The 27,471-nt window shown below is 36.3% G+C and overlaps 1 protein-coding gene across 1 annotated transcript in view; it reads right to left on the bottom strand.

Moving 5' to 3' along the window:
* The window catches only part of CCDC171 (coiled-coil domain containing 171), a 129,148-nt gene that overhangs the window by 14,777 nt on the left and 86,900 nt on the right, over positions 1-27,471 (bottom strand). The window contains exons 21-24 of the mRNA XM_042804472.1: positions 21,046-21,191; positions 17,965-18,019; positions 5,659-5,790; positions 3,903-3,926 (exon numbers count right to left, since the gene is read on the bottom strand). Coding sequence (XP_042660406.1) covers positions 3,903-3,926; positions 5,659-5,790; positions 17,965-18,019; positions 21,046-21,191 — 357 coding nt within the window. The remainder of the gene's footprint in view (positions 1-3,902; positions 3,927-5,658; positions 5,791-17,964; positions 18,020-21,045; positions 21,192-27,471) is intronic.

Genomic DNA, 27,471 nt, shown 5'->3' with positions numbered 1-27,471 from the left:
TCAAGCAGCTACCCCATGATTAATTCATCCCATTAAGTGTTCATACCAGAAGTGATTTATGTTTGAAAGACTTGCCTTATGCAGAGGATAAAATCCAATGACAGAATTATAATGTTACCTTTGAAATCACTTGCTTCTTCAATTTGGCAAGAACTCTTTTATTGACAAGGAAACATGGGAATGAGAAATGTTTATTATTTTGAGAAAAATTATCAACAGAATTATGCATATCTTTTACCTTCTAATCTATCAAACATAAATCTAAAATTAATGAACAAGTGAAAGTAAATACAAATTAAGAAGCTCCTAACACTTTAAACTACATTTATGTTTGCCCAATTAATTACAAGAAGTGGACCTACAACACAATCAGATAATGCATGACTAAATTATATATGAATACATAATTTACATAAAATAAATGGTAAGAACCTACTCTTTCATAAATTTATAATGATTATACACTAACACTGAAGATATGTCAGTACTTGACTACATTACTACCACCACTAGGAGCCTTTATGTTACTATTGCACTTTTCAGTTAAAATTACCTCAAAACACGTGAGAAACACAAGGAAGTACACGTAAATCCTAAGTGGACTTCCTAAGCCTGCATGAACAAATGGATACATGCGGAAGGCAGAGACACAGGGAGAGCAAGATGGGGGTGGAGGAGGTGGTGATAGGCAGAGAGAGGGAAAGAGCCTGAGGCAAAGGGACGGTGGGGACAGGAAGACAGCAAGAGAGGCAGAGCAAGTAAGACAGAGCCAGAGTGGGAAAGACAGGCACAGGGAGCAGAAGAGAGGGGCAGAGACTGAGAGAGCTGGTGGCAGAGCAGCAGGCAGAGGAGGACTGAGGGAAAGCATGAGCACGCGTGTGGCACAGAGAGCAGCACAGCAGGGAAAGGGTGTGCAAGCACACAAGTGTGCGAGAGCATGCGTACAGTGGAGAGCGTGCGTGCTGGACATGGAGAGGAAGCGTGCGGCAGAGAATGAGAGCATGTGTCAGAAAGAGAAACAAAAAGAGAGGGAGGCAGAGACAGAGAGGCAATCCAAAGTGAAAACTTATCCATCTCAAACCCACCTGGAGGAGAGAAACCACACCACAAATGTAGAGGATATTTCAAAACTAAGGGAGAGCTTAGTTATGAAAAATACAGATTCACTGACAAATACATGTATATGCACCCCTTTTACACTGGCCTGTAGTCTCATCCTCACATCTGCTTTTCCATACACCACATAAATGCACTAAATATTCACATTCTCATTAAAGTCACTCACAAAACTTGCCCATTTGGATTCTCTAGTTCTTATAAATCCTGTAAAACAGCAACACAAGTTCATCTGTGAATATCCGTTTTATTCCAAACCAACATCCAAAAGTCACATCATATCCTTTAGCAACCAGATATTAAAGGAGGAAGACACCCACCATGCCAAATACTGACCAAAAGCAACCACCACAACTTAATAGGGCCAATTAATAAAATACACAAGTGGAGACCTTGAAGACAGAGGTCAAGGTAGTTCCCATGACACAGAAAGTGATTATGCTTTCCCTAATTGCAAGTCTGCAGGCAGCTACCATGTGTGAACATCAGTGGCTGTCTAATCACACAGCCATATGCACTTCTTTCAGACATACAGTGGACGTGACTCTGACAACCACGGATAGCTTTGTTTTGCCACCGTTTTTCACTGACAGTGCCTGAATAAATCTGTTACTTCTTTGTATTAGAACATCTAGGACATTCTCCATAAAGACAGTGCTCCTCTACTTTGTTCAAACAGCTCCTGTACCTCTTGTAAAACCAACCTACAATAGTGTATATAGAGTATAATCTAGGTACACAGGGCAAAGCCACCAATGTGTATATTGTCAGACTTTCCCTGTTTGAGAATCAAGCACTTACACATCACGTATACATTATGCATCCTATTGCTATTGCAAAACTAGTCTGAAATACCTAAATTTGCTTCAAGAAGTTTCTTTCATACCAGTTTTTACCCTTCTGCATCTACATCTCCAAATAGAAGAGTGATATGAGAGTATACCAATGCTTAATTATTTATACATGAACGTTTAAACCTTATCTAGTTTATCTGGTGACTTTATGCATTGTTTTTTAGGTCAAATTGCTTGTTATGAGTATTAATTACATATTTGATGTAAAAGCACTTGAGACAATTCAGAAGCAATCTTCTGAACAACCACTTTTCTGTGAGCCAATAACCTCTTTCAGAAGAGAAAGTGAACATAACGTTGTCCTCTTCCTAAAGGTGTAGCACAATTCAATTTTCTATTTTATAGAGCTGATAAACTTTACTGATTAATTTAAATAGTCATCTGCAAGCAAGACTACTAGAATTAGGTTTCCCATGTTATTTCAGTTGCTCATTCTCACCCCATATCCGCATTTATTGGAGGCTTCACATGCAGTTCCACTTGTCTTCAGTGGGAACAGTCAGGCATGGCCAGAACAGTGCACCTTAAATCCTGTTTTCATGTGTTTCAGGCGCTTGAAAGTAATGCTATATTTTCCACTTTCAAACTCAACTAAGTAACAAACGGTACAACTTTGTGCTATAACATCCTTCACAGCAATTAAATACCAGGTGAGAGTGTTTCAAAGCTATACCAATCACATCATTTTACTCTTCGAGACACTGCACTTTTTTTATTACTTATCCATCTCAAGTGACATTTTTGAATTATTACAGTAATTCTTGTTACGGTTTCCAATAATTTAACAAATGCCTACAAATTAAGTCATACTTTCTCTAGTCCCATGGGCTTTTAGAAGACATTCAGTGCAAGGACATGCTTGTGCATTCAATCTATTATGTAATTTTGCAATTCAAGTGCCGCTACATAAAGTGCAGGCTTTGGAGAAGATACAGAGAACTTTGTGTCCCAAATACTTAATTTCATTATTTAAAGGTCTATCACTGGAGTGTACAACACATTCTTTAAAAGATGCACACCACTTCCTATATAGTTTAACAATTATTTAATTTGGGAATAAGAAGAGTTTTATTTGTATGTTTGTTTGATCAGCCCTGCATCATGGTATTTGGAATGTTGGATCCATTTGCTAGAACAGTCTTCTAGTTTTACAAGACAATTAATTAAATATGCCACAAAAAAGTAAATCTGATAGCTTAGTTCACAGTCAAGCAACTTAGGCTCATTATGCCAAACTTCTTTGCACTTGTTTCCTATAAAGAAAGGATATTTTTCCTGAGAAACGTTCATATAGAGATAACAGCTATTTAAAAATTCCCAGACTTCCTGTGATCCCAATTTAAAGGAATATAGATCCCATATGCTGCTGAGCCTATCAAGTAAATCAAGAATAGCAGATTTCATTGAAAATTCCTTTAAGAACCACTTGCTTTATGAAAAATCTGTAAGAAAGATAACCTATGCAGATGTGTATGCATCTACAAATACACTAGGGTTTTTTCTTCCTCTCAGATAATGAAAAAGTTATACACACTGAACCAATGAATGTAAAATTATTATTAATTACTGATTCCAGCCACCTACTATGAACTGGATGCAGGAACAATAAAAGTAAAACAGTGCAATCATCTATGGGTATTCAACAGTTCTGACTGTCAGTGCTTCATCCCAAGTACACGGTCTCATTTAAGGTCTTTTTACTCAATTTTTACTCAATTTTTTAAAAGAAACCATCAAATATTAATAAATTTAGACTAGGAAAAAAAACTTCTTATGTTTAACACTTGCAGACCATAAGGCCTTTAACTGGACATACTTGTCACAGACTAACTATAAAATACATGTAGTAGTAGCAGTTATAGAGACCATGCATGCAAACAATTCTACCGGTTTCAATACGAAGTGTCCATAAAGTGATTACTAACTGCTTACCTCATCCAAGATTGCAGGATTGCCCTTAATATAGTTTTGCATGCAGTGAAATTAAAATCAGTTAGCTGACTCCCAGCTATAAAAGGGAAATTTCATAATAAAATCTCTGCAAAGTACTTAGGAAGTTATCAAACAGCCACTATGTAACTAGAGGTGAGGAGAGGAGAGGGAAAGGGAAAGGAAAAGGAGTGAGATAGACTGTGAACCTCTGATGCTGTTTGTGTACGTAAAGAGTAATCACACATAACTGGAGCTCACAGGTGAGCAAAAAGTATGTTTACAATACTGCACCACCAGTAAGCTACCCACTGCGTACATTACTATGTGTTAGTTACATCACAAGCGTTCTGTACAAATATGAAATGTAATTTTTTGTACTTCCGTTTCTCTTCATCATCTCAGAAAGAAGGACTAGACCGTCTTGCAAATGCTTCTACAATCATTCTGAGTCCAAAAAATAATGGGAGCTGGGATGGGACAACAAACAAAGGCAGCTATCACTGCATAGGCCACCAAATCAGAAAAGCAGTATTTAAAAGCTGGTGATTCATGACAGCCTCTCTGAAAAGATGCCACCTGTGGAACTTTTTGCACAGCCTTAAAAGTGATCATCACTGTACTGGGGAAACTTTTGCAACTCTACCCTCTGCTAGAGATGTACAGCTGTACATTAACTAAAGTTCATGGGAATCTCAAGGTGTTATATATTACTACTTTATAATGGAAATACAATAATACACACATAATTTGAATCTTTATCACATTGAAATGTATGCATGTAAGAGGGCAATAGTGAAAAACTTCCAGCTTTCTTGAATGTTTTTGTGACCCTGTTCCTGCAATTATATACTGCATGTAGAACAGAAAATCTACAATAAATTAAAAAGTATTTCTACAGAGATGTACACACACCATGCAACACTCGCATTGTCTGACTTCCTTGCACTTTATATGACTAGCTTTCCTCTCTCTGATTCACATAGAAGAACACAATGAAAGAAGTATGTACTCGCTCTGCCTTTCCTTCTCTCATTGAGAAAGCAAATTGTTCTGCCTTTAGCAATAATGTATCACAAGAATGAAGTCATTCTGTACAGCTATAGTGTCTAAGGGATAGTTTGTGTACAAGAAAACATAACAAATTTAAAAACATTAAAGAGGCATTGCACAGAATATATTTTCAGAGCTGAAAATGGGTACAATTTCAGTTAATTTCTCTTCTTTCCCATTGTTTTCTCCTAACAAAGTTAGTATTTTGAAACATACAAGTCTTTAAAACCACATGAAAAAAATAGTTTCTATATTTAAGTATTCCAAACAGCAGTTTCTTTTAAATTAGTAATGCTCAAAAATCACTATTACTTCTAAAACTACAATATGGAAAAATCTGATACTGACCAAGAAGCAGTATAAAAATCCTGTCTTTTTTTTTCCCTATTTTATTTGTCTTGCTTAAATTAAGGCAGGATGGATGGGGGGTAGGGATAGAGTGATATTAATTTTCAAATATAACATTTGCATTTTTCATGGTTGTATTCCCGCCAGTTATTTAACATTATAACTGAAAAACTGAAAGTTTACATCATCCCTGAAATACCGTACTCAAGAATATATATGGAAATTATTTCTCTTTCAAGTGTTGACTGCAATAGTTTTGAAGCTTTTTGTTCTCCACGCATTCAGAGCAGAATTGCTTCTTGTTCTGTCTCAGATGCAAAAAAGGAAAAATAGAAACAGGATTATTTTAGACTCTAACCTGAAATGCTACAACCTCTGGCCTGCCCTTCAGCCCTTCCACTGCAAAGGTCTCTAGGTGCAGTTTGGGTAGCTGCAGGGTGAAGTCATTCCTGGTTGCCGCAGTCCATGACAGCAAGGTCTGATCTCTGACCTAAAGGGAAAAAACCAGCATCAATGGTAATTCCCCTTCAGACACATTAACTGGGATGAACTGGGTCCCCTTGAGCCCACTGAGTGGACTTGCATTGATCGCTGGACCTGAAATCCATGAATAAATTTAGGACTAATTGATTTTTCGTTGCAAATAAATCTCTAATTCAGAGTGCTGGGAGAGAATGTTAAGAAGCAAAAGCATCCTTCCCCTGGTCTGATATGAGAAGGAAAGAAGAGACACTAAGGGCTCACAAGCTCACCTGGTATATAACTTTCACAGACCTGTTCCCTGTAAAAACCTCATAAGAAAAGAAACAGTAAATGTACATCTGACTCAAGCAAACATCAGCTATGAAATTAAAAAGTTCATGTGATCATACAAACAAGAATGTGAGTTCTGTCTACTGTAGGGAGATCGTATCAGTAAGGTTCCACAGTAAGGTTCACTTAATATCAATTCAGTTAAACCCCAGATTAAAATAAATAATCCTCAAACAAAGCAAAATAAACCAACCTGTACCTCTGCAATTAACAGAAGGGAAACAAAGAAAACAAAACAAAACAAAACAAACAAACAACAACAAACCACAACACCCAAAAAACAACCCTGCTACTAGATTTCTTATTGTGGACTCACTATAAGAAATAATGCACTAATTGGTATTAATAGACTTTTATAGTTTCTAACTATGCCAATCTGGAGTGGGAAATGCTACAATTTGCACAAAATTCAGACAGTTTGATATTTAGTTAGTTTTGCAGGCAGTCTGAAACGAAAGGATAAAACAAAACCTCCAAGCTGTGTCAATGTCATTTCTACACACGGCCACAATCACGGGCCGTTGGTGTCACAGTGCCACCTGCTGACTAAGCAATAAACTGGTTTTAATTTAGAAACTCGCATGACTTCAGAGTGATACAAACGCACAGGTAAAAACTCTCAGCGATGTAAAGTCATCAACGCTTTTGTCTTTAAACACAACCAAAATTACTAGTGCTGCACACGGGACGAATACTGTTATCATTATTTAAAATGCAACATTTTTCCACATATTACAACATGTAGTTAGTTTATCAGCATGGATGTTAAATTATACATATTTAACACATAACTTCCATGGACACATTACTTATATTAATATACCATATGCTGCCACACACCCATTTTTCATTCTATTTAATACAAAAATTATCATGCCCACTTCCAAGAGATCCCAGCAGTCAGATTAGATTCTAATACTGATGGATAGACACACATACAAATATGTATTAGTACAAATGAATAGATGAAATACATTCATTTGGCACAGACTGTTATCCACTGAGTAGCAATAGCTAGTACTGCAAAAAGATTTACTGTCTTTAACAACAATACACAGTCTGATACTAAAAATTACACTAAATATATTACTAAATACATATGAATCAACACACTTTACTAAATACTATTTAAAATAAATTTTATTTTTTCTTAGACTCTCCTTTGACCAAAAGATCTCACCAAACATGAATTAAAACATATGTCCATTCATTTTAAACCCCAGATTACTTTTTTGTAAGCACTTCGAAAATTAGATTTTTATAAAATGTTGATTATGAGTGAACATATTTCAAATAATAGCAGAGCCTTTGAAATCTGCTCTAATTGAAAGAAGTATGCATGTGTAAATCTACTGATACAAAGAAGAAAAGATTTTATTTTATCCGTTGCTCTGTTCTGTGGGAATAAGGAGCCCTACATTTCCCAAGTTGACCTAAGAATTCCTGTCAATACCTGTGGCTGCCAAACATATGCACTATGATGCAATTTTTATAACAGGAAAGGTCCTCTACACTTTTTTTGCACACATAGTGCACTAGGTTCAGGATATACAGTCCTGTGGAACAAACATACTCTCTGGAGTGTTCTGTCAGCATGTGTAATTCCAGTCAGATGTTAACCTTGCTGAATATAACAAAATGCATTACTTTAAATTCACTCATATATATATATATATATATATATATATATATATATACACACACACACACATACATACACTTGATTAACATTTTTATAGCTTATATATCCCAACTTTTCAGTGTCTTTGCTGCCAGTATGCACACAGATAAAAGAAAACATTAATGTGGATTAAGGTACTAAGAATTTATCAACATCAAACCACTAGTGTTTTGCCTTCTACCCTTCTGAACCATAGTCAATAGATCTAAATATTTTACAGCACCCTGGCCAATTCATTGTTTGATGTTTAAAAACTCACCCAGAATCAAAGAAAATTTATTAAATTTCAGCCCCCAAATGAGATACTATTAGCTTTGAAAGTCAAGTTTAACTGCGATATTGATGATTCTCTTTTTTCTGTGACAAAATTCACAGGGGAAATCCCTGTGTCAAAGTACAAAAGCAGATTGCTAATACTAGGGGGAAAAAAAACAATGTATAAGCAATGTAGGTATAACACACACACAATACAGACAGTGGAAGTCCTTTTAACCCTATTAGTTTCAGACTCTCTATTTCAGTATTGGGGCCTGACATTCATTGAGCAATAAAATACAAAAGCCCTATTTTAAAATAGTTGATTTGCGGTCAACATATGCCATTAACACAATTACATCAGAAAAGTACATATTAGCTCCTTAAAGAGTATGATATTTGATATGAAGATTCCCAGCTAAAAGAACAATCCCCAAACTTTTTTTGTTCGTAAATACTTAGATAATAAAAAGTGAATCTCATTATCAACATCTATAGTGAGAAATGGAAAATGAAGACAGAGTTTTCCCTTGAAAAATACTCAGAGAGTTCAGGAAAAATTATAAGAACAAAAGACTGCATATACTGTACAAATACAATTACACTGTTTCAGTAAAAGTGAAAAAAGTCTTCAATCTGGCTACCTATTCATGGAATGGAAAACTATAATGGTCATGCCTGAATGGAATCACACTGGATAGGCTGAACCTACATGAAATTTTAGTTATGAACTAATTCCATCACTTCCTGACTATTTGCTTTTTGAGATCCTGAAGGATAATAACAGGAGTTGTGAGACTGATTATTTCCTCATTCTCCAAGGAAGAAAGCACAGTACTCACACACTTACATTACAGAACTAACAGGCAAAGGTAAAACTATCAATTTTATTTAAAAATAATTTTTTTTTTTGGCAGCTTGACAGGGAGGAAAACCATCCTATGTAGTTAAGCTTTACAACACAAGTTTCCTTTTTGTGTTTAATCACACTTTTTTTTTTTCCCACATGAAATCTAAAGCAAGAGATCTGAGAGGTCTCCTTAGGCTACAGACTTAATGCTATAATCTAAAAAACCTAATCAGTTAATCAGGCTTATTGCAATGATTAAAAATGTCTAAAACCAGTTCCACTTCCCTATATTCAAAAATTAATATAGAGAAAAAAATATATACATATATCTATATCCAATGCTAGTGAAGATTTTGGCTATTTCTGATTTTAGTAAACAATTTTGGCTGAGACCATGAGAAGTTGCAAGAGTGATTTTATATGGAGCATAGTAAGTACTGCAACAATGGGCTGCTAGTACAACCATTAGGTTTCTCGATTTAGCCTTACATAAATACTGCCTGAAAACAAGCAAAATCACAAACAGATCCACACAATTCTACTACAATCCTCAAAACATCTTAAGACAAAGGGACATAGTGACTTATGACAGTTTTCAACTTTTTAATTAATACAGAAGACAACGCTGTAGTCACTCAATTTAAAATCAATAAAGTACTGATGAATTCACATCAAAGCTGAAACTGAATAATAAACTGAAGTTACACTATTGACTGAACCAAGGTGTAGAATCTGATGGGTTAATTCTACATGTACAAATATGATATTAGAAATTTTCTGATCAGAGATAGCAATAATTTTGTCTACAGTCCACTTCTGTGCTCACTTCTTTGTTTTCCCTCTGCACAGTTTGAGTTGGTATGCCCAGTTATGCCAATAGAGACATGGTACTACATGATAACAAGTTGTAAACGGTATTAAGATGTGCTTACCCCTGCATAATGTCTTTGCCCAGTTATTGTCTGACTGGTACAAACGCCTGAGATTTTAGTTCCTTATTTTGGGCCAAATTAAATTCTTTCTTATGGTGAAAAGAAAGTAAGATTATTTATAGATAAAAACACTTCACTACGTAAACCACAGAGGAGGACCTTTTATAAATTAAAGGTTCACCAATTCTATGTAAAAAATAGTACCTCAAAAGTAAAATACTTTGGGCTTATTTTACTTTCATTTCCTACTAGTATTTTAATAGCATATCATCTGCAATTTAAATAGTGGAACAAAAACTACAATGATGAAGTGATTTGGTGATAAATGAATGGCAAACAATAATTTAATCTGCTTGATTTTGAGATAACCATATTGCTGAGATTACAGAAACTACAAATATGTTATGCAAATAATTCGAAAAGAGTGCAAGCAAAATTGTTTCTACCACACTGCTGCGTTCTACATGTGACATACAATTAACAAAAATGTTTCTTAAATTTTTTAAAACAGATGGAGGCAGGGGCAGGTTGGACACAAACCACATCTTACTCTTATAAATATGTGGCTGATTTAGCTGCATAATGTCCACACCTCCGGGGCACCATGTAGAATGGAGGCCATATTGCACAAATCCAGGACATGCACATCTACTGAACATGGTCCTTTGCATTCCCCGAAGAGAAGCACTTTAAGAGAAATAAGTTATACAGTAACTCATTTGAATAGGCAAGCCTTTGTTACAGTGGCACAAATGATCCTGGAACTAAGGAGAATAATAAAAATGTATATATACAGTGGTGAACAGAATTAAACCTTCATGAACACTTCTTCGTATTTTTTTAATATTTAGTTATGAATTGTTGATGTTCTCTTATTCTATACTAAAAAATACAAGTAAATATACACGAAGGAAGTTGCACCAACAACTGTACTGAATAGTGTTGATAACAGTAGTTATTCAAGTAAGTTGTCAATACAGACGATCTTTCTAAGGATATATCCATATACTGTCGTTCCTGAGTATGGGCTCTGTAGAAAACAGGGATCACACCTGAGGTGTTAGCCCTTTAGGGGAATATACAGACCCCAAAAGATTTTCTGAAGGATTTGCCATGTGTGTCGTCTGAAGAAGTGTATACCACTGCACCCTGTTGGATCCAAGAGATAATCTGTTAATATCAGTTGCTCATAAACACCAAATCCTGAGTCTGCTTTGAAAACAACTCAGAAAGTGTTCATTGAAGCTGATTGAATGAGAGCCTATATAACCACAGACACAATATTTTCCATCAGGATGTTTCAGCAGACAAGGATCACTCCAGAAGCACAGAGACTGCCTGTGACAAGACTGTATTGCTTAAACTGAAGGCACTTTAAATCAAATATCTGAAAACTGAAAAACTGTAGCCATAATTACAGGGAAACAGGTGAGGAATGATGTTGGGAACTAAACCAGTCAGTTCAACTACAAAAAAAAACCCTCAAACTTGTTTTGCCTTCCCCCTACTTACCCTCAAGAACACCAAATGAAACTACACCAAATCACAACATACCTTGCTTAGATAAAACTGCTTCATAGGAGGGAAAGGGGAAAAGAGGTACATGATACAGTTGAATGGATACTTGTAATACGGCCGTCAGAGTTAGGTTTGAGCACTCATTAAAGGCCAGCAGATCATTGCATATTCTTTCATCAAAAGAAGGAATCCAAGGATCAAATCCAAGGATCTAACTTCTTTTGATAGTGGAGGTTTTAAATAGCATTTGCACATACCCTGCTGCAGGTAGCCATACATAAATATAATTACATATACTGAATAGTTCTCTTACTTGAAAATCTACTAAAAATTTCTGTATTACTGTACAGATTTAGTGACTATCCTTTTTGATTACTGCCATACAAATCTGTATTTAATTACAATACAAACAATTTCAAATGTGGTTTTAAAAAGAACAATAATTATTTCATAACAGCATTTGCATAAGGAGACATATCTCATAAAACTGATATTTTAGGTATTCTTGGCTTTTTTTTTTCCCTTGAAGACTAGTCAAGATTCTGGAAATTAATTTTCAAAGTAGAATACCATCTCAGGCTTACCTATAAGCTTAATTCAAGCTTTTGTCATATTACTACACAAACATACACACACACACTTTACATGCTCTGTTGAATAAGATGTTAATTTGATCCAGAGTTGTTTTTCGCAAACATTGACCACTGCACCTAAGCTTCACTGTAGTTGCAGTATGTGCACTATAATATATACCCTATGAATGGATTTCAGTGACCTTGGGCTGAAAATGAACCTGTCTGAAGAAAAGAACTGTTAATGTATTCAGTAATTCCACAATTCTCCAAACAAGGATTTTTCCTTACTGATGGCAAACTACACAAAAGTATTCAGCCTTTAGAAAAAAAAAAAAAAAAAAAACAACAAAACAAAACAAAAAAAGACAAACAAACAAAACCAAAACAAAACAAAACAACAGAAGACAAAGACAAATGCACCCTGAAATTAGTTATTTAGATATGTCTAAATTGAAAACAGTTAAGCACATGGATATGACATTCGGCAATGTCTTACCTTTGGTTTGTCAAGGTTTTTAAATCCCTCTTGAGCTGGAGTACCATTTTTAGCTTGGCTAGGTCAGAATGACACTGAACAATATGAGTGATGACACACTAGACAGCTATATGGACAGAGTTGTCATCAGCAAGCCAGCTGTGCTAACACCTGTATGTCCTGCACAACTGATCTTTAGGAACAAGGATCAAGAAAGTCATATTACTAGAGGGGGAAACAAAAGTCATTCATAAAACATTGAAATAAAGATGTGCTAATTTGAGGTGGAGGAGGAGAAAAAGTAATCTTTTTACTGCATTTTTTTCTTATCACAGCTTGTTTCCTGCAATAAAGTTCTTACAGCAGTCATTTAGAATTTTAATATTCTAATTGGGTCTTCTTTGTGATTTTATTGCACGTACACATACCCACTGTTTCAATAGGCTTCTGATAGGGCCAGTTTAGAACAACGAAGAACCACAGTGATGAACAGACTCTGAGCACATACACACAAGTCAGCTTCACTGTGTTAATGTGTTTAAACAGAATAACCAGCTCTTGGAGTGACATTGGGCTAGACAAAAATCTCCAAGTTGGATCTCTAAAACAAGAGCTTTTAAATCCTTATTAAGATAACTAAATAATATGACAGACTACAGATCCCAGTTAATTCAATAAATGTGGCTGATCAGTACACCTAAAAGTATGGGGTCACATCTACTGAAGTCTGGTTGTGGCAGCTAGCTTAAACCCCATAACTCTTCTGGTTTTTTGAAGGCCTAATCAATTTTGTGGTCTTCTTGCTGAAACTAATGATTAATGCCACTTACACTGCGTGTTTTGACTGATGCAGTCACTTGTATATGGACCTCAAGGCATGGGCAGAGGATCAGGAGTGAAGTTGAGCCCAGTAGGCAGGAGAATGCTAATTTGCTAATTTTTTTTTGTTTCTCATTATCTATTTTAATTAATTTTCCCCAAGTCAACTCTGTTTATCTGTGACAGTAACTAATACTCAATCTCCCTGCCTGTATCTCAATACACAAGCATTCTCATCCTATTTCGTCCCCCTGTCCTGCTGAGTGGCAGTGAGAGAGCAACTGGGTGGGCGTCTGGCTGCTGGCCAAGGCTAAGCCACCACAAGCACTCAACTGAGAAGCAATACAAAGGGAAAGCTGAAGACTTTAGCAGAGATACTGTAAAACTGTTTCTTCCACTGATGGGATTACCATAACTAATAAGTCATTAACACATGTTAAATAATCTAGTTGTATAAAATGAACAGATTTAATGTGTCTTACTCTGTTTATGCAAACATGGTATTAAGAAGTACAGAAGAAATTAATAATGAAATACAGTTTGTCAACAAGTATAACACGAGTATCTTTCTAACAAAAGTAACTTCTCAACATTCTTGAGAGGAATGTGTTTCAAGAAATCACTTATTTTTCATACATAAAAAAAGCCTGCAGATGGGTTTTAAAATAAGACATTTACTTAAATGCTTTTTCTCTTTATGAGAAGACTTTAAGAAAACTGAACTTCAAGCAGATGGAATTTCTTCTAAGAATTCTTCCAGTAAAAATTAATTTCTGTTACCATTTCACATCTTACATGGGCGTTTTTTTTTTTTTTCCCCTGAAAGGAACTGGTCAAGTCACAGAGATGAGTTCTGTAAACTGCCAATGTTTAAGACTGTCCTACTTTGCTAAATTCTTCAATTTAAAACTATCTAATAGATTCCAGGGAAGAAAAAAAAAATTGCACCTGTTTTCCAAATCTAGATTTTTTTTTACAAATCAACTATTACCTTTTGGTCATCTTTAATATTCTGAGAATAAAGCTGAACCAGAACAAAACAACTTGAGGTTCTTTGTTTGACCTTGGTGGTGTTTTGGTCTTGTTTGTTTCTTTCTTTGTTTGTTTGTTTAATTTGGTAAAACATGCACTTTGATATTTGTCTTCAATATTTAGATGGTATAAAAGTAGGAAAGATCACTTATTTCAATGGTATCAGGAACTCTTGAGGAAATAATCCAGCTCCAGGAGTCAGATGAAGATGTTAACATGACAAGACCCAGGATAAGACAAAAAATAACCTTCTAAAATATATCTGGGAGGTTATGAAGGATATAGAACTAGCTGCCAAAAATATTTTCTCTCATAGCATAGCACATGCTAAATTTCTTCAACATTTATGCTTCATAAACATTCAGAATAATTAAAAAAGGTGGCTCTGAAATTGTCTTAAAATAGCCATTCTGGGCACAAGTATGACCAATTGCTTGTTGACAGAGCCAAATGTATGATTCCAGATTTTCCGTCCAGTCACAGGGCAGGTACCAAGTGTTGTAAATGATCCCTTGTCTGGAGCTGTATTAGAAGCATGCACAGAGATTGGCTCCCTCAGCTCTTCTTCTTGCTTTTTTGCTGAATGTTACACCCAAGTATACCCAAAGGCAGATGATCTAGTACCTACATTGCTGCCTTCTGGAATTTTAGTGGTAAGAGTACATAAAAGAATAAGGTTGCTTTAATGGGAATCAGTGTATACCATCTTATCCCGAGTCTAACTAAGATTACTAAGCATGTCCATGAAATCCTTCTGAGCTCCACAGGCAAAAATTTAGCATTATGCACTGATAACACAGATCCTGCAAGTAACACAGTGGAATTTTGTGGATATTTGATCATGAATATATCAATGTATAAATACCACAATGTTCAGTTTCAAACTCCCATAAATATATCTGCACCTAATAGTAATACTTGTTCAACTCCAGATGATTCTGAACTTGATCCATCTTCTTTTGATTCTTTTTTTTAAAACAAAACCAGTTCCCAGAACTTCTATGAGGGAGAAGACAGGCTTGTGGTTCCTTTATTAGTAGTTCATCTACTTCATCATGTTCTGATTTCCCACTGTATGAGAAAACCTTTAAGAACAACAGTGTAAACTTGATAGTTTACACATAAGCCATGTTCATTAATGTTAGACAATTAGCTACCATTATGATGTAGGGTTTAACATTTCAGACATTTCTCAAAGAAAGATCAATAATTTCCTTTTGTTCTTCTAGGAGAAACGGTATGTCAAATTATGAATGATTTACAATCAATTCTTTTTAATTCCTGTTGAAAGGCACATCCTGACATTTCTAATTTTTGTGTTTTCCTCATTCTTTAGGTTGACAAACCAGAAAGGATAAATTACTCTGCTTCTCAGTAACATGCTGCTTGGGTCTAGCAACTATGTAAGTCAAGAACCAAGAAACAGATGTGGCAACTAAAATTCCCAAAGATGGCAGCTTCTTGATCCATTCACTGCATCAAGAAACTCAGTACTAGGCATGTGACCTTGCCTTTGACCTCTCCCCAAACATTTCAATCCTTGTGCATGTACAGCACTGCCTTCTAAATCAAAATGTAAACTTACAATCCAGAACAATAAATTCTCAGGGCCAAGGACATTACACACAGGTTACTGTAAAAACAAAGCACCTTCTGCATTACACAAATTTCCCATGCTTAAGTGAAGCCAGTATGAAGATGGGGCCACAAAAGAAGACAGTACCCATCAGCAGAGTTTGCTGCAGCTAAAACACAGTTTAGGTACTGTCATTTTTTGTGAACATTAAAGGAAAGGTATCTTTCTTGAAAGGTATCTTACTTGAAAAAGGTATCTGAAAGTTAAATTAACAACAGTTTTGGTGGACACAGAAACTAAAGTAAGGAACAGATTCCCACGTTGCAGGGAATTCAAGATACGATAAAGGAAATTAACACTCCATGGTAATAAAAACATTTATTTTGCTCTGGACTAAAAACAGTTATAGAACAACCAGCCATTAGAGCAACAGTTAAAAATAGCCCTTTCTCCAGAATGATTAATAAATACAGCTTTGTTGGACCTTCCGTCCTGGGTTGAGTGAGTGGTGGAGTTTTTTGGTGGCAGGGGAGGGGGCTATATGGGTGGCCCCCTGTGAGAAGCTTCTCGAAGCTCCCCCAGCTCCACGTCAGCTCCACTTCTGTTTGGGAAATTGAGCCAATCAGCTGCGCCTCTGCGATAACTTATTTAAGAAGGGACGTGGTGACGGGCAGTCGGACTTGTGAGGAGGAGTTGCTGCAGCTGCGTGAACACCAAGGTCAGTGGAGGAACGGAGGAAAAAAGGAGGGGGGAGGTGTGCCGGAGCAGAGACCCCCCTGTATCCTGTGGTGAGATGGTAGGGCGGCCCCCCCCCCCCCCCCGCCACCCATGAAGATCTGCAGTGGAGCAGACATTGATTTATGGCCTGTGGCTTCTGCTTGCATGATCAAGGTTCTGTGCCCAAAGAAGGCCGGGGTCTCATGGGAAAAGGTAGCCCTGCTGCTGTAATTCAGTGCTGGGAGGATTGCAGCATGTGGGGGTGTCCCACGCCAGAGAAGCTCCGGAAGGGCTGCAGCCCGTGGGAGGGAAACCAGTCAGAGAAAGTTAGTGACCCATGACGGAGCAGTGTGGGGAACGCTGCGGCCCGTGGGAGGAACTCATGTCGGAGAAAGTTTGTGGAGGACTGTCTGCTGTGAGAGGGGGACCACGATGGAGCAAGAGGAACAAGTTCTGGAAACTCCCCTCACCGAAGATGAAGAAAGTGGCAGAGCTGACTGCGCCCCCCATTCCCTGCCCCTGCGCCACTGGGGGAGGAGGTAGAGATATCAGGGGCAGAACTGAGCCCGGGAGAAGGGAGAGGTGGGGGGAACGTGTTCTCAAGCTGTGGCAATGCTTCTCACTGTCCTACTCTGTTATGTGTTGTTAGCGTCTGTAATAAATGTATGTTCTTTTTCCCTTCCCCTAACGAGTCTGCCTTTTGCTCGCGACCATAAAGGGGAATTTTCTCCCCATCCCAGTCCTATCTTGGACCCCAAGCCTGGCTCTCTGTCCCTTCTCATTGCTGGAGGGGAAGGCAGAGACAGCTGCTGCATTGTGGTTGGCTGCCAACCAGGCCCAAACCACGGCACCTTCAAAGAATACTATACCAGGGCAATATAGTACAAGTCAAATAGACAAGATAATTACTCAATTTAAAAAACAAAAAAAAAAAAAAAAAGAAAGTTTTTGATTACAGACTAATACTGACTGTCTTTTCCTTATTTTATTTATCATGTATCAAAGATTAAAGTAGCATGCACAAAGCCAAATGTCTTACAGCCACCATGTATAGCACCTCACCATATGACTTCGGCCTTACTCAGTGGAGACAGTTAACTCAGAAGCAATTATGAATTGTTTGGATGATCAATCATCTTCACTTGGTAACCAGAAATAGTACTCAGTGACTGGCAGAAGGAAGATGAATTTTGTAGTAAGTTTTATATTAAAAATAAGATGTCTGTGTGCTACAAAATTGTATTTTATTTCACTAAATATGAATAGTTTTTGGAGATGAAAGAAGTTGAAGGTGGAAACTTAAACTAATCAAAGGAAGTTGCTTTACAACTTCTATTCCCCTCTTTCCCTGAGAATAAGCAGTTGTAAAACCTCCACGTGTCTGGAAATACAAATGCAGAGGGAACACTTCAAATGCTCACCTTATGAAGAATGGCTTCCACAGATTTCATATGACTAATAATCAATTCTTTGTCTCTGTTATAAGAGGAAAAAAAACAGAGTAGTTAATAGAACTGTAGCTCTACTGATGTAAAAATTTTCTGCTACTTTATAACCATCACATCTTTTAAAAAAATTGTTGATAACTCAAACGTAGGTTTGTATCTCTCCTTTTTGTATCTCCAGTACAAACCCTAAAAAATAGTTCATGGACCACTATTTGGCACATTTCCATATGGAAGATGCTTGATGCGGATAAGCAAGTAAACTAGCTGTATTTATAGGCATATCAATGAGCAATTACTGTGTTCTCAGAGAAGAAATCTGCAGTCTTGGATAAAATTGACATGTTGCATGGAGTCCTGGTTCTAGCAGGAAGAGCTTACATTCTCGTATTGGAGAACAGTGACAAATTCTTTATTTTTCATCAAATATATGGGCCTAACAGCTATGTACTTATATGCATATAAGTCTTTGACTTCTCTAAGCCTGAACTTTTCACTGCTCCTTTCCAAAGAAGTCCAGTCAAGGATCCTATCCTTACAAAACAGAAGTTTGGAGAATGAAATACTACTCTCATGACTTTTTGTAGATTAGGGCCTCTGCAAGAAAGACAGCTTTAATCAGCTATGTTGCCATTATAACCCTTGGTCTCATCTGATGCACTGACAAAAATTGATTTAAAGTTGCATAATGCTGTATGACTAAGGAGAACAGGACAGTGTGACCAACAAAACACCATAGGAAATCAAATGGAATATATGTCAAAAAAGCAGATATACCTTAATACTCCAGGACTGCTTTGTACCTTATCAGCTACATGAATATTTTGTTTGGGCTCTTACAGTTTCTGAAACAGAAATCAAAACCATGGTATTCTTCTGCCTGGAATGACCACTACTTCCTCATTTCTTGATTTATGCTATCCTAATGGCAAATACAGGCAGGTGGCCAGAGAAGTGGGATTGGCTTTTACACTGCTAGTAAAGCTGTCACATAGATTTTTCTCTTTTCAGCATCTTGCCTTTCTTTGGACCAGACTGACAGGGACATGCTGTTCGCCTTCTCTGCTGGCCTCATTTATGTAGTGATTGCTGTTTCTCTGGGTGAAGTCAGCTCTAGAGAGCCAGTTGAACACATTAATTTCTAACTTAGTTACTGACATAGAAGTCAGTCTGTTCCTCGCATATTCTCAGGTGTTCATCATAAAAATAGAAAGTATCTTTAGATGGAATTTAGAACCCAGATTAGTAGGTGGTTCTTAGATTCTTATTTTTGTGAACAAAAAAACCCTCTGACTACAGTTGATTAATTACTATAAATAACATCTTAAACCAAAAGTCCGGTAATATTTGTTTATGGCACATAGGAAAAAAGTTTAAACAATTAATCTGTTATAACCCTACATGCCAGGATCCACATTTCATTCAATCTTTATTTCATCCATTCATCAAATCCTACAGGGGTAATGGAAATTGGAATTGGATCATAGAATATTCCTTAGGATTATTAACCAGAAATGTAGTTCAGGCATGAGGAACATGCTTTCGATCATCTTTTACACAGCAGCTGGGCTGAAGGTTTGCTAGAGAGTTTCCATCCAGCAGAGAAATGACCAAAAGGCTACTAAATTTCTGTCAAGTTCATTGCTATCAGACACTTTTATTAATACTGCTTCCTATTCTGGAGGAAAGTGAAACAGAACTGCTGGCCACCACTGCAAGAAAACCAAGATCGCCATTCTCAGAATAAGCCAGCCATCTTGCTATCTTTTAAAGCTGTACAATAGATTAGGAAATAACTTGACAGACACCCATGCATTGCTTAGAGCCACTCTCGTTATGGAAAAGGTGTTAAAATAAGATCTTCCAGACAAAAGTAAAGTCTAGTTCACCTACTTTGCTTATATGCTCCAAAGGGAAAAAAGGACATTTGTTATGAAGAGTGGGTAGAACAATACATGGTATTGGTTTTTCCTTTGTCAATATTCAACTGCTATATATAGAAATAAAACCAATTTTAAAACCACTTCACTTTAAAATACCTCTTCTGAATATAAGAAGGGCCACAGGGAATGATCTTTACTAGAGTGGGTAAAAGAAGTTGGGGCAGGGTGAAAACAGGTAAGCTTTCCAGAACAAATCCTTCTTCAGGTCACATCTGCTTTAATACACTCATACCAAATAACATTTGTCATTTTAATTAGCTTGTTAAACATTTCACTGATAACTATATTAATTACATTATTTCACTTGTGCATAAAACCCTTAAACCTTCTAAGCTATTATTCTTCAGAGGTCAAATGTATCGCAGGTATAATGAAAATTTTTTAATTAAACTTTTTTAAAATCTTAGCCATGGATCAACAATATTCAAGGTACATACTACAATAAGAGTAGCAGGTAACAGTCTGCAAAGATTTATCTTTTTATCTGATTATATAAGAGGTTAGAAATAATCTCATTCAAGTCAATGGAATGCCTTTTGACTACCAATCTTTTCAAGACCAGTCCCTGAATATTTTCTTCTTCTCTCCAGGTTATAGTATAAAAAGGGATGGGGTTTATGTGTAAATCCAAAACTCTCTCAACTGAGCTGAAAGATCTATCCTGTTCCACAGATAAGACTTGGTCCAAATGGCTCTTTTGGAAGATAAGACCTGTCATCTAGATGATGCTTCTGTATTTCTTATAAATAAATTGTATCCCTCTATAAAAAGATGACATGGAAGTAGAGAAAACAAGCAGTCATTTCTTAAATAAACAAAGTATTGAAGATCTGTCAAAGAGACATTGTCAAATTGGTAAGGTAACTGGCAAAAATGCCCATGCTATCTCAGGATCCAGAATTTGGAGCACTATTATGGGGTAGCTACAGAAACCACACTATCTAGTATCCTGAACTAACAGTTTTCTTTTTAGAAGAGTATCACTGAATTTCAAAGAGACAGATGTACTTTTGTTTTCTAGCATTACATTAGCCAAGGCTAAAGCCTTGTGCATGAAAGTAGGAATTGATCTTTTGTCCGTTTTAAGTGATCTCCCCAAGGTCCCAGCGCTCACTTCGCTGCCATGCAGAGGGCACTCTCTGCATCATGGACGCTCTCCTTCAGTCGACGCTTGTCCTGCTCCAGCTGGGTAAGAAGTCTATTGAGCTGATGCAGAGATTGATCTTTTCTTCTCAGCTCCATCTTTGCCTCGGAGAGTCTCTGCAAGCAGACAGAAAGCAGAGTTACATGTCAGCCCAAATAATTAACTTCAATTTATGCCACAGGCTATTAAACAAAGTGGAAAACAAACTGACTGGGAAGTAGATTTGGACCGTTACATCTTAAGGTTTTATGATTTCTCTAGCAAAAACATTACCAACTCAGAATCCACCAGGTTTTAGTATATTGCCTATACACAAATATGTTTTATAGCATAAGGTGATTTATTGATCAAACAGGTACATACACTATGCTACAGGTATTATATTTACAAATACGAGATCTAAACACAGTTGAAATAAAAATACAGCATAAGAGTGAACAGTATATTCTCAAAACTTACTTTAAAATGAACATTAAAGAACTCACAAAGAAAGAAGGGGAATGAACAAAATATTTATTTAAATATTCTGCACTATTCAGAAATTTCAGGATTAAAAAAAAAATCTATTATTCTCTGTTAGTGCATTAAGTACAGCTTTCCTGCAACTCTTGCTAAGAATAAATTGCTGTTTTATGGTGCTTTCACTATTTTAACATTAGTTTTCCAATATACAAAATAGTATGTGTATTTTTTAATGGTTCTCTCCAGCTTAGAATTAACACAACATCCTTTAAATCAATTCAGATTAATCTAATAGATGACAAATAGCACCCAGAACTAATTAATACAGAATCTGGATAGCTGCTGCTCCTTTCTGCGGGGATAAATCAATACTTTTACAGTCTGAAGTATTAATAATGTAACTTCATAGTTTGCTAATTGTTACATTTTACTTATAGCTTTTAATTGCCTTTTTAGAAAGAAATTATAATAGGTGGCTATAAACTTTCTTTTACAAAATGCAAATTCTCTGACATATTCTAAACGAGTAAAGAAGGGTGCATATTTGCAAGACTGAGCTCTTGAACCTTGCTTTCAAAATTTATGGATATGTTTTCTGCTAAAGTTTTAAGAATGCTCTGCATAATTTCTACTCAGAAGTACTTGACCTGGACTGTGGAATCCAGATAATATGTATTATGCTGTGAATAAGTATTAAAAACAGTATATACAAAAGGCTGATAAAAATTTGGAGGGCAGTGAAAACTCAACAAATCTGAAGAAGGTTCAGACCTAGTCAAGTGCCAAAGGCATGTCAAAAACCAGCGTGCTAGAGGAAATTTCTATAACATAACAAAGTACAGCATAAAACTGCAGAATCCTGTAGAATAAACTGAAATCTGTGGATTGGCGTAAATTGTCTTCAAACATTTCTCAAGACAAAAAAGCAGTTATTTAAACAGTGTGTTTGGAAGATACAGCACCACTATCTGAACTCCTGCTCAGCAATTTACAAAATCAAGGCTGAGATTAATCACTGCTGTAAGGAGGAAAAAAAAAAAAAAAAAAACAAAAAAACAAAACAAAAAAACAGGAGTTTATTTAGGAAAGTGTACCCCAGAAATGCTAGTATTAGTCTTGCTCAAATTACTGCAGGTTGAACAACTCTATTCTGCCTCTTTTGCCATTATTTTCAATGAATAATATTATTTTTCACCTAGGAAAAGATAAACACACAGATCTCATTCTTCCACTGCCTTATTAGCAAAAGGATATCCAAAACCTGAAGTGTTGCCTTCAGAAATTCTACTCTAATGCCAGCAGCAGCTATGAAAGCCCTGTCTGAACAGCTGAATTTGTGATTTGTCCAATTTTCAGAAAAGTTATTTCCAAGAAGCTGGATATGAATTAGCAAGGACAAAAGCAGACGTGTTTAATTTAAAAATAAAGAATATTTATTGTGTTTACTGTTTGTTTGGTTTAGGGTAAGTCAGCATTGAGGAACAGCTCTGACAACTGAGTTGAGTCATGTCCGTGTCCTCCCCCCATTCCAAACTTCTGACAATTTATTGAACAGAGAACAATTTCTCTGGTGCCAATGCTCTGTCCACTCCACTTTCCCATCTGATTGAAAAATCTCTTTTTAAGATGCAGTCACAGGACTGAGCTCTGGCTGATGTAGAATAGATAATTCTGCTAATATTCTGATGCAAGTAAGTTTTGATGTAAAGGCTCCTGGAACAGAATCTGGCTCCAAGATTCTAGTGGTCTAAATCAGTGAAGAAAGATAGAATAGGAACATTATGCATATTTATTTCATTTTTATTTGACAGCTATCCTTCTGAAGAGGTCTGAAGAGTTGTCTGCTCCCACATAAAGCTTTCATCACTGACCACAAATGGTGAAGAGACCCACCAGGTGTCAAAATCTTCTGGGAGCTCCTAACCAATCTTGCTTACCAATTGCACAGTCCTACTAATGAGGCAGTAACAAGGATGAAGCTTGAAACCTAACTCTTTGAGAGGCATGGCCAGAAATCCACACTATCTGGTGACAAAGCAATAAAGAAATTATTAAATCAAATATCTCACTGAACAGCTGCTTTATTATATTCAAAACTTCCACCGTTTTGTACAGAAATCTCCAAAGGATTCAGACTTCACCTAACAATACTGCAATATCTAAGCAAAATGTAAACAGATTTTAGCTCTCTAAACGCAGTTTCAGCATTCACTTGAAGCTCCTTACTGCTGTGGGTTAAAGTCAAGCCTTGGAAATTGTTCAAATACAGTGTGGAGTATTCTAAAATAATGGTTGGCTAAGCCTCTTTTTTTTTCCTTCTTCAGATTGATCTAATTAAAACCCTTGATAAACTTTATGGACTCTAATATTTCCAGCTGAGTGACTGAAACCAAGAGGGTGTGCCTCTAGGCAGCAAGGCAACAATGATAAGCAGCAGGTTAGCCACTAATTTCTCAGCCAGGGTAGATTGTGAAAGTGTGATGTTCTGATATCCAAGAAAGTGTTCAGGAGAGAATAGGATAAATCAAGTTTAATAACTCTGCTCCTAATTGTTCCCTCAATGCTCCACTCTAATTACTTGGAGAACTCTCCTGACTGTCACCTGATATTAAGTTGTTGGAGGCTGAGTGTGGAGCACTGAGATAATCAATAAACATTTAGTGGGGAGAAGAATGAAGATCCCGTTAAGCAGTGGGAACCTGCAGCACCCAAAGCCCTTCTGCTCATGAGAAAACCTATGGGAGAGCCATAGTGATTGCAAAGCAATAATCCAAAGCACTGTTGTTAGGCCTTGAGGCCTTTAGGCAACAGTACATTTGAGAAAAAAAGGTTAACACGGTCACCCTAATTACAGCCCATTTTCACATTCTTCATATATGAGCGAAGACAAGCCAATTAGGTAGAAAGGAAGATAAGGGAAGTTTTATTTGTATACTAATTAAACCCCTGATGAAATTAAAGGAAAAACATACAGCTCTGTAATTGTGTCTGAGAAAGGTCACTTCAGGTTCAGTTATCAGAAAAGCACAGCCTTGAGATATTTCACTTAATCCACAATATAGCCTTTATTTTGCCCCCCAGGTCTTAGTATTTACGAAAATAAGAAAATTTCAAAACCTGATAATGCATTTATCTTGAAATGTTTTCTGCGGACAATTACAATTGTTAGAAAGTTGAGGCTAAATATGATAAGAAGAATGAAGGTTTTAAAAACCTACTGTGTCTGCATGTAGTTCTGTGAAGATGCTGAGCTTTCACTTTCAAGCACAAGTGATTCTGAACCAACTTAGAAGCCAAACTCCAATTTACTGACATTCCATAAAATGCCAGTTATCTGTTTAGTTCAGATGTTTAGGCATTCAGGTGCTAATTCAGACATCACTGCACTACTTTCTCTACAGTCCACCAGAAGCTCATAGATCAGTTGAGTTTTCATCAGAATCCTTAGGAGTTCCCTTCAGAGTTATTTTAGATTTAGGCTTTTCTTCCCCATAAACTGATTATAAAAAAAACACTTGTTGGAGAGAACAGCAAGTAACTGATAGCACTGAAGAAAAATCCCATTGGATATCTGTCAGCTGGGTCCTTCCACAAATAATTTTAACAAGCTTAGGCTCTGCAGTAAGGAACCTTGTTCTTCTAAACCAGTTACAAAAAAAAAAAAAAATAAAATAAAATCGAAGTTTAACATTGTCATTCTTTACACACAAACCCTGACTATTCAAAAGATGACAGATGGACTACCATTCTAAATGAATGCTGACAGTCATACAGCTTAAATTCACGCAAAGCATGTGTGACACATTTACACTGAGAGCCTATTTTCCAAGACCAACTAAAGCTAGATCAAACTACTTACTAAATACATTTAAGTAACACAGACACAATACAACACTACAGGATATGCAACTATATGGCAGTATGTGTATTATGAACTAATTTGTGAATTTACAGATTTTGTCTTCAGTATGAAGCTTTATATGCATGCTTTCCATTTAGATGCAAAAATATTATTTAAAAGATCTGTACACTGAATACATCCTGAAAACTGTCCTACACACATAACTAATAAAATTCCACAATGAAGAAAACCAAACCAAAACAAAACAACAAAGTTTAGCCAGCATTCATTCCTCCACCAGCTGAAACACACTTCACGTTATCCCTGTTGGCAAATACAATCTTCAGGACAGTCCAAGTGTCCCTCAAAAGACAGTCTACAGATAACCTAGAAAAGGCTTGTGTCTTCAAAAGGTCCAAATCCAAAACATACAAATACAAAAGTTACATACATATTTAATGCCAACTGTATTTTAGCGTGCATGACTGCAATGCAAACCAAATTATATTAGCTCAAACCACATGGCTGAATTTCCGTAGGATGTTTTCTGAAAAGAATTCTTACTTATCAAGAAAAACTCAAAATGAAACTTCTACCAAAACGGGAGATAAAAAAACCTCACAGTAAAAAGTTCCATGAGGAAAAAAAAAAATTCATAACTGAGACTTCTCATCCATACATAAGAAAAAAGAACACCTAAGGCATATATTTAGACCTATGTCAACAGATATGATGGATTTACACTTCTCAACTGGAAATCAAACTGCAGTATCAGCATATTATATCTGGATTCACTGTGTGTTTCATAGTGGCTGCAGTAATGTCTTAAAACAGTTTGAAGTGAACTCCATGTGGCTGTTCTGCTCTTAGAAAGCAGAGCTAACCTGAGGATGACCACCCATGACAATCCTTCAATAGCAAATGCTTTCACGTGTCCTTTAAACTTCTCTAGGAAAATAGGAGTACTCAAAAGGGCATGTGAATGAGTTGTATCTGCTCTACAGAAAAAGCGATTTTTTTTTAACCTCTTTGCAACTGGACCCTCATCCTGACAGCAGCAATCTTTGCATATGCTGGCATTCTGAAAAAGGACATACCTGATGACTCTTCTCTGAAGTATGTGATGCAGCATGGAAGCAGTTAAACACAGTTTACAGATCACAGTGTATCTAACATGGTCCAAAATGGCTCTTCATGCCTTTAAAAGTGTCCTGTGTAATGAGGTCACAGAGCACAAGTGGGTGTGCTAAGCAAAACAGTAACACCAATTCGGCTTAATGATTTTAATAACTAACCAACAAAAAAAACAGTGAATGAAGGAATACTTGCAGACTTTTATTTAACATTTGTAGCACAGTATCAAATACAACTGGTTGTGATTGTTTTATATCAAGAAACCTTCATAATACTGGAACACAAACTATGCTAATAGCAGAAAGCTTTAGCCAAATCAGTATCATAAGAAGAGTCAAGCAATCATCCAAAGACAATTATAAATTAAATGATGGTGCAAGTAGCTTAAAAAACAGATGTGATACATAGTTACTCTGCAAGATCTAGAACCTAAGTATTAAGAACCTTTCAATAAAAATTTGAGAGTCACTCAATGGATTAGATGGGGAAAATGCCTAAGTTTTCATCTTGCAAGATATTTTTATTATAAAAGTAATCTGAAATTGTAGGCAATCCCATTGTGAAAATGACTGGCATTACCTATGTGTGCCCAGACAACAGTCTGTTTATTGACTGAAGCATGGCTATCAGATATCCAAGCAAGTTTAGGTACCACAAGCATTTTACCTGCAGTGGTTCAGGCTGGATTACAGTACCTCAAAGACTTAAAGCTAGGTTTAATATCTCTGTGCTACATTGCATACTTATTTCTCAAGAGGAAATCTGTTCTGATCAAAAGAAAGGAATGCATTTTTCAACTGCATTAACATCAAAATGTTTAGCAAAGGACAACTGAAAATGCTTTATGAAGTCACTGAGCTGTGTATCTTTTAAAGTCACTGTGAATTAAGAGATCTTAATAATTTAAACATTGTAGCTATTCCTGAAAAATTCTACATAGTAACAATTCTTCCAGGAAA

This window comes from Tyto alba, unplaced genomic scaffold, assembly GCF_018691265.1.
Source record: "Tyto alba isolate M040663 unplaced genomic scaffold, T.alba_DEE_v4.0 Super-Scaffold_42, whole genome shotgun sequence".
NCBI classification, from domain to species: Eukaryota; Metazoa; Chordata; class Aves; order Strigiformes; family Tytonidae; genus Tyto; species Tyto alba.
This window is presented reverse-complemented; position numbering and strand designations above follow the sequence as displayed.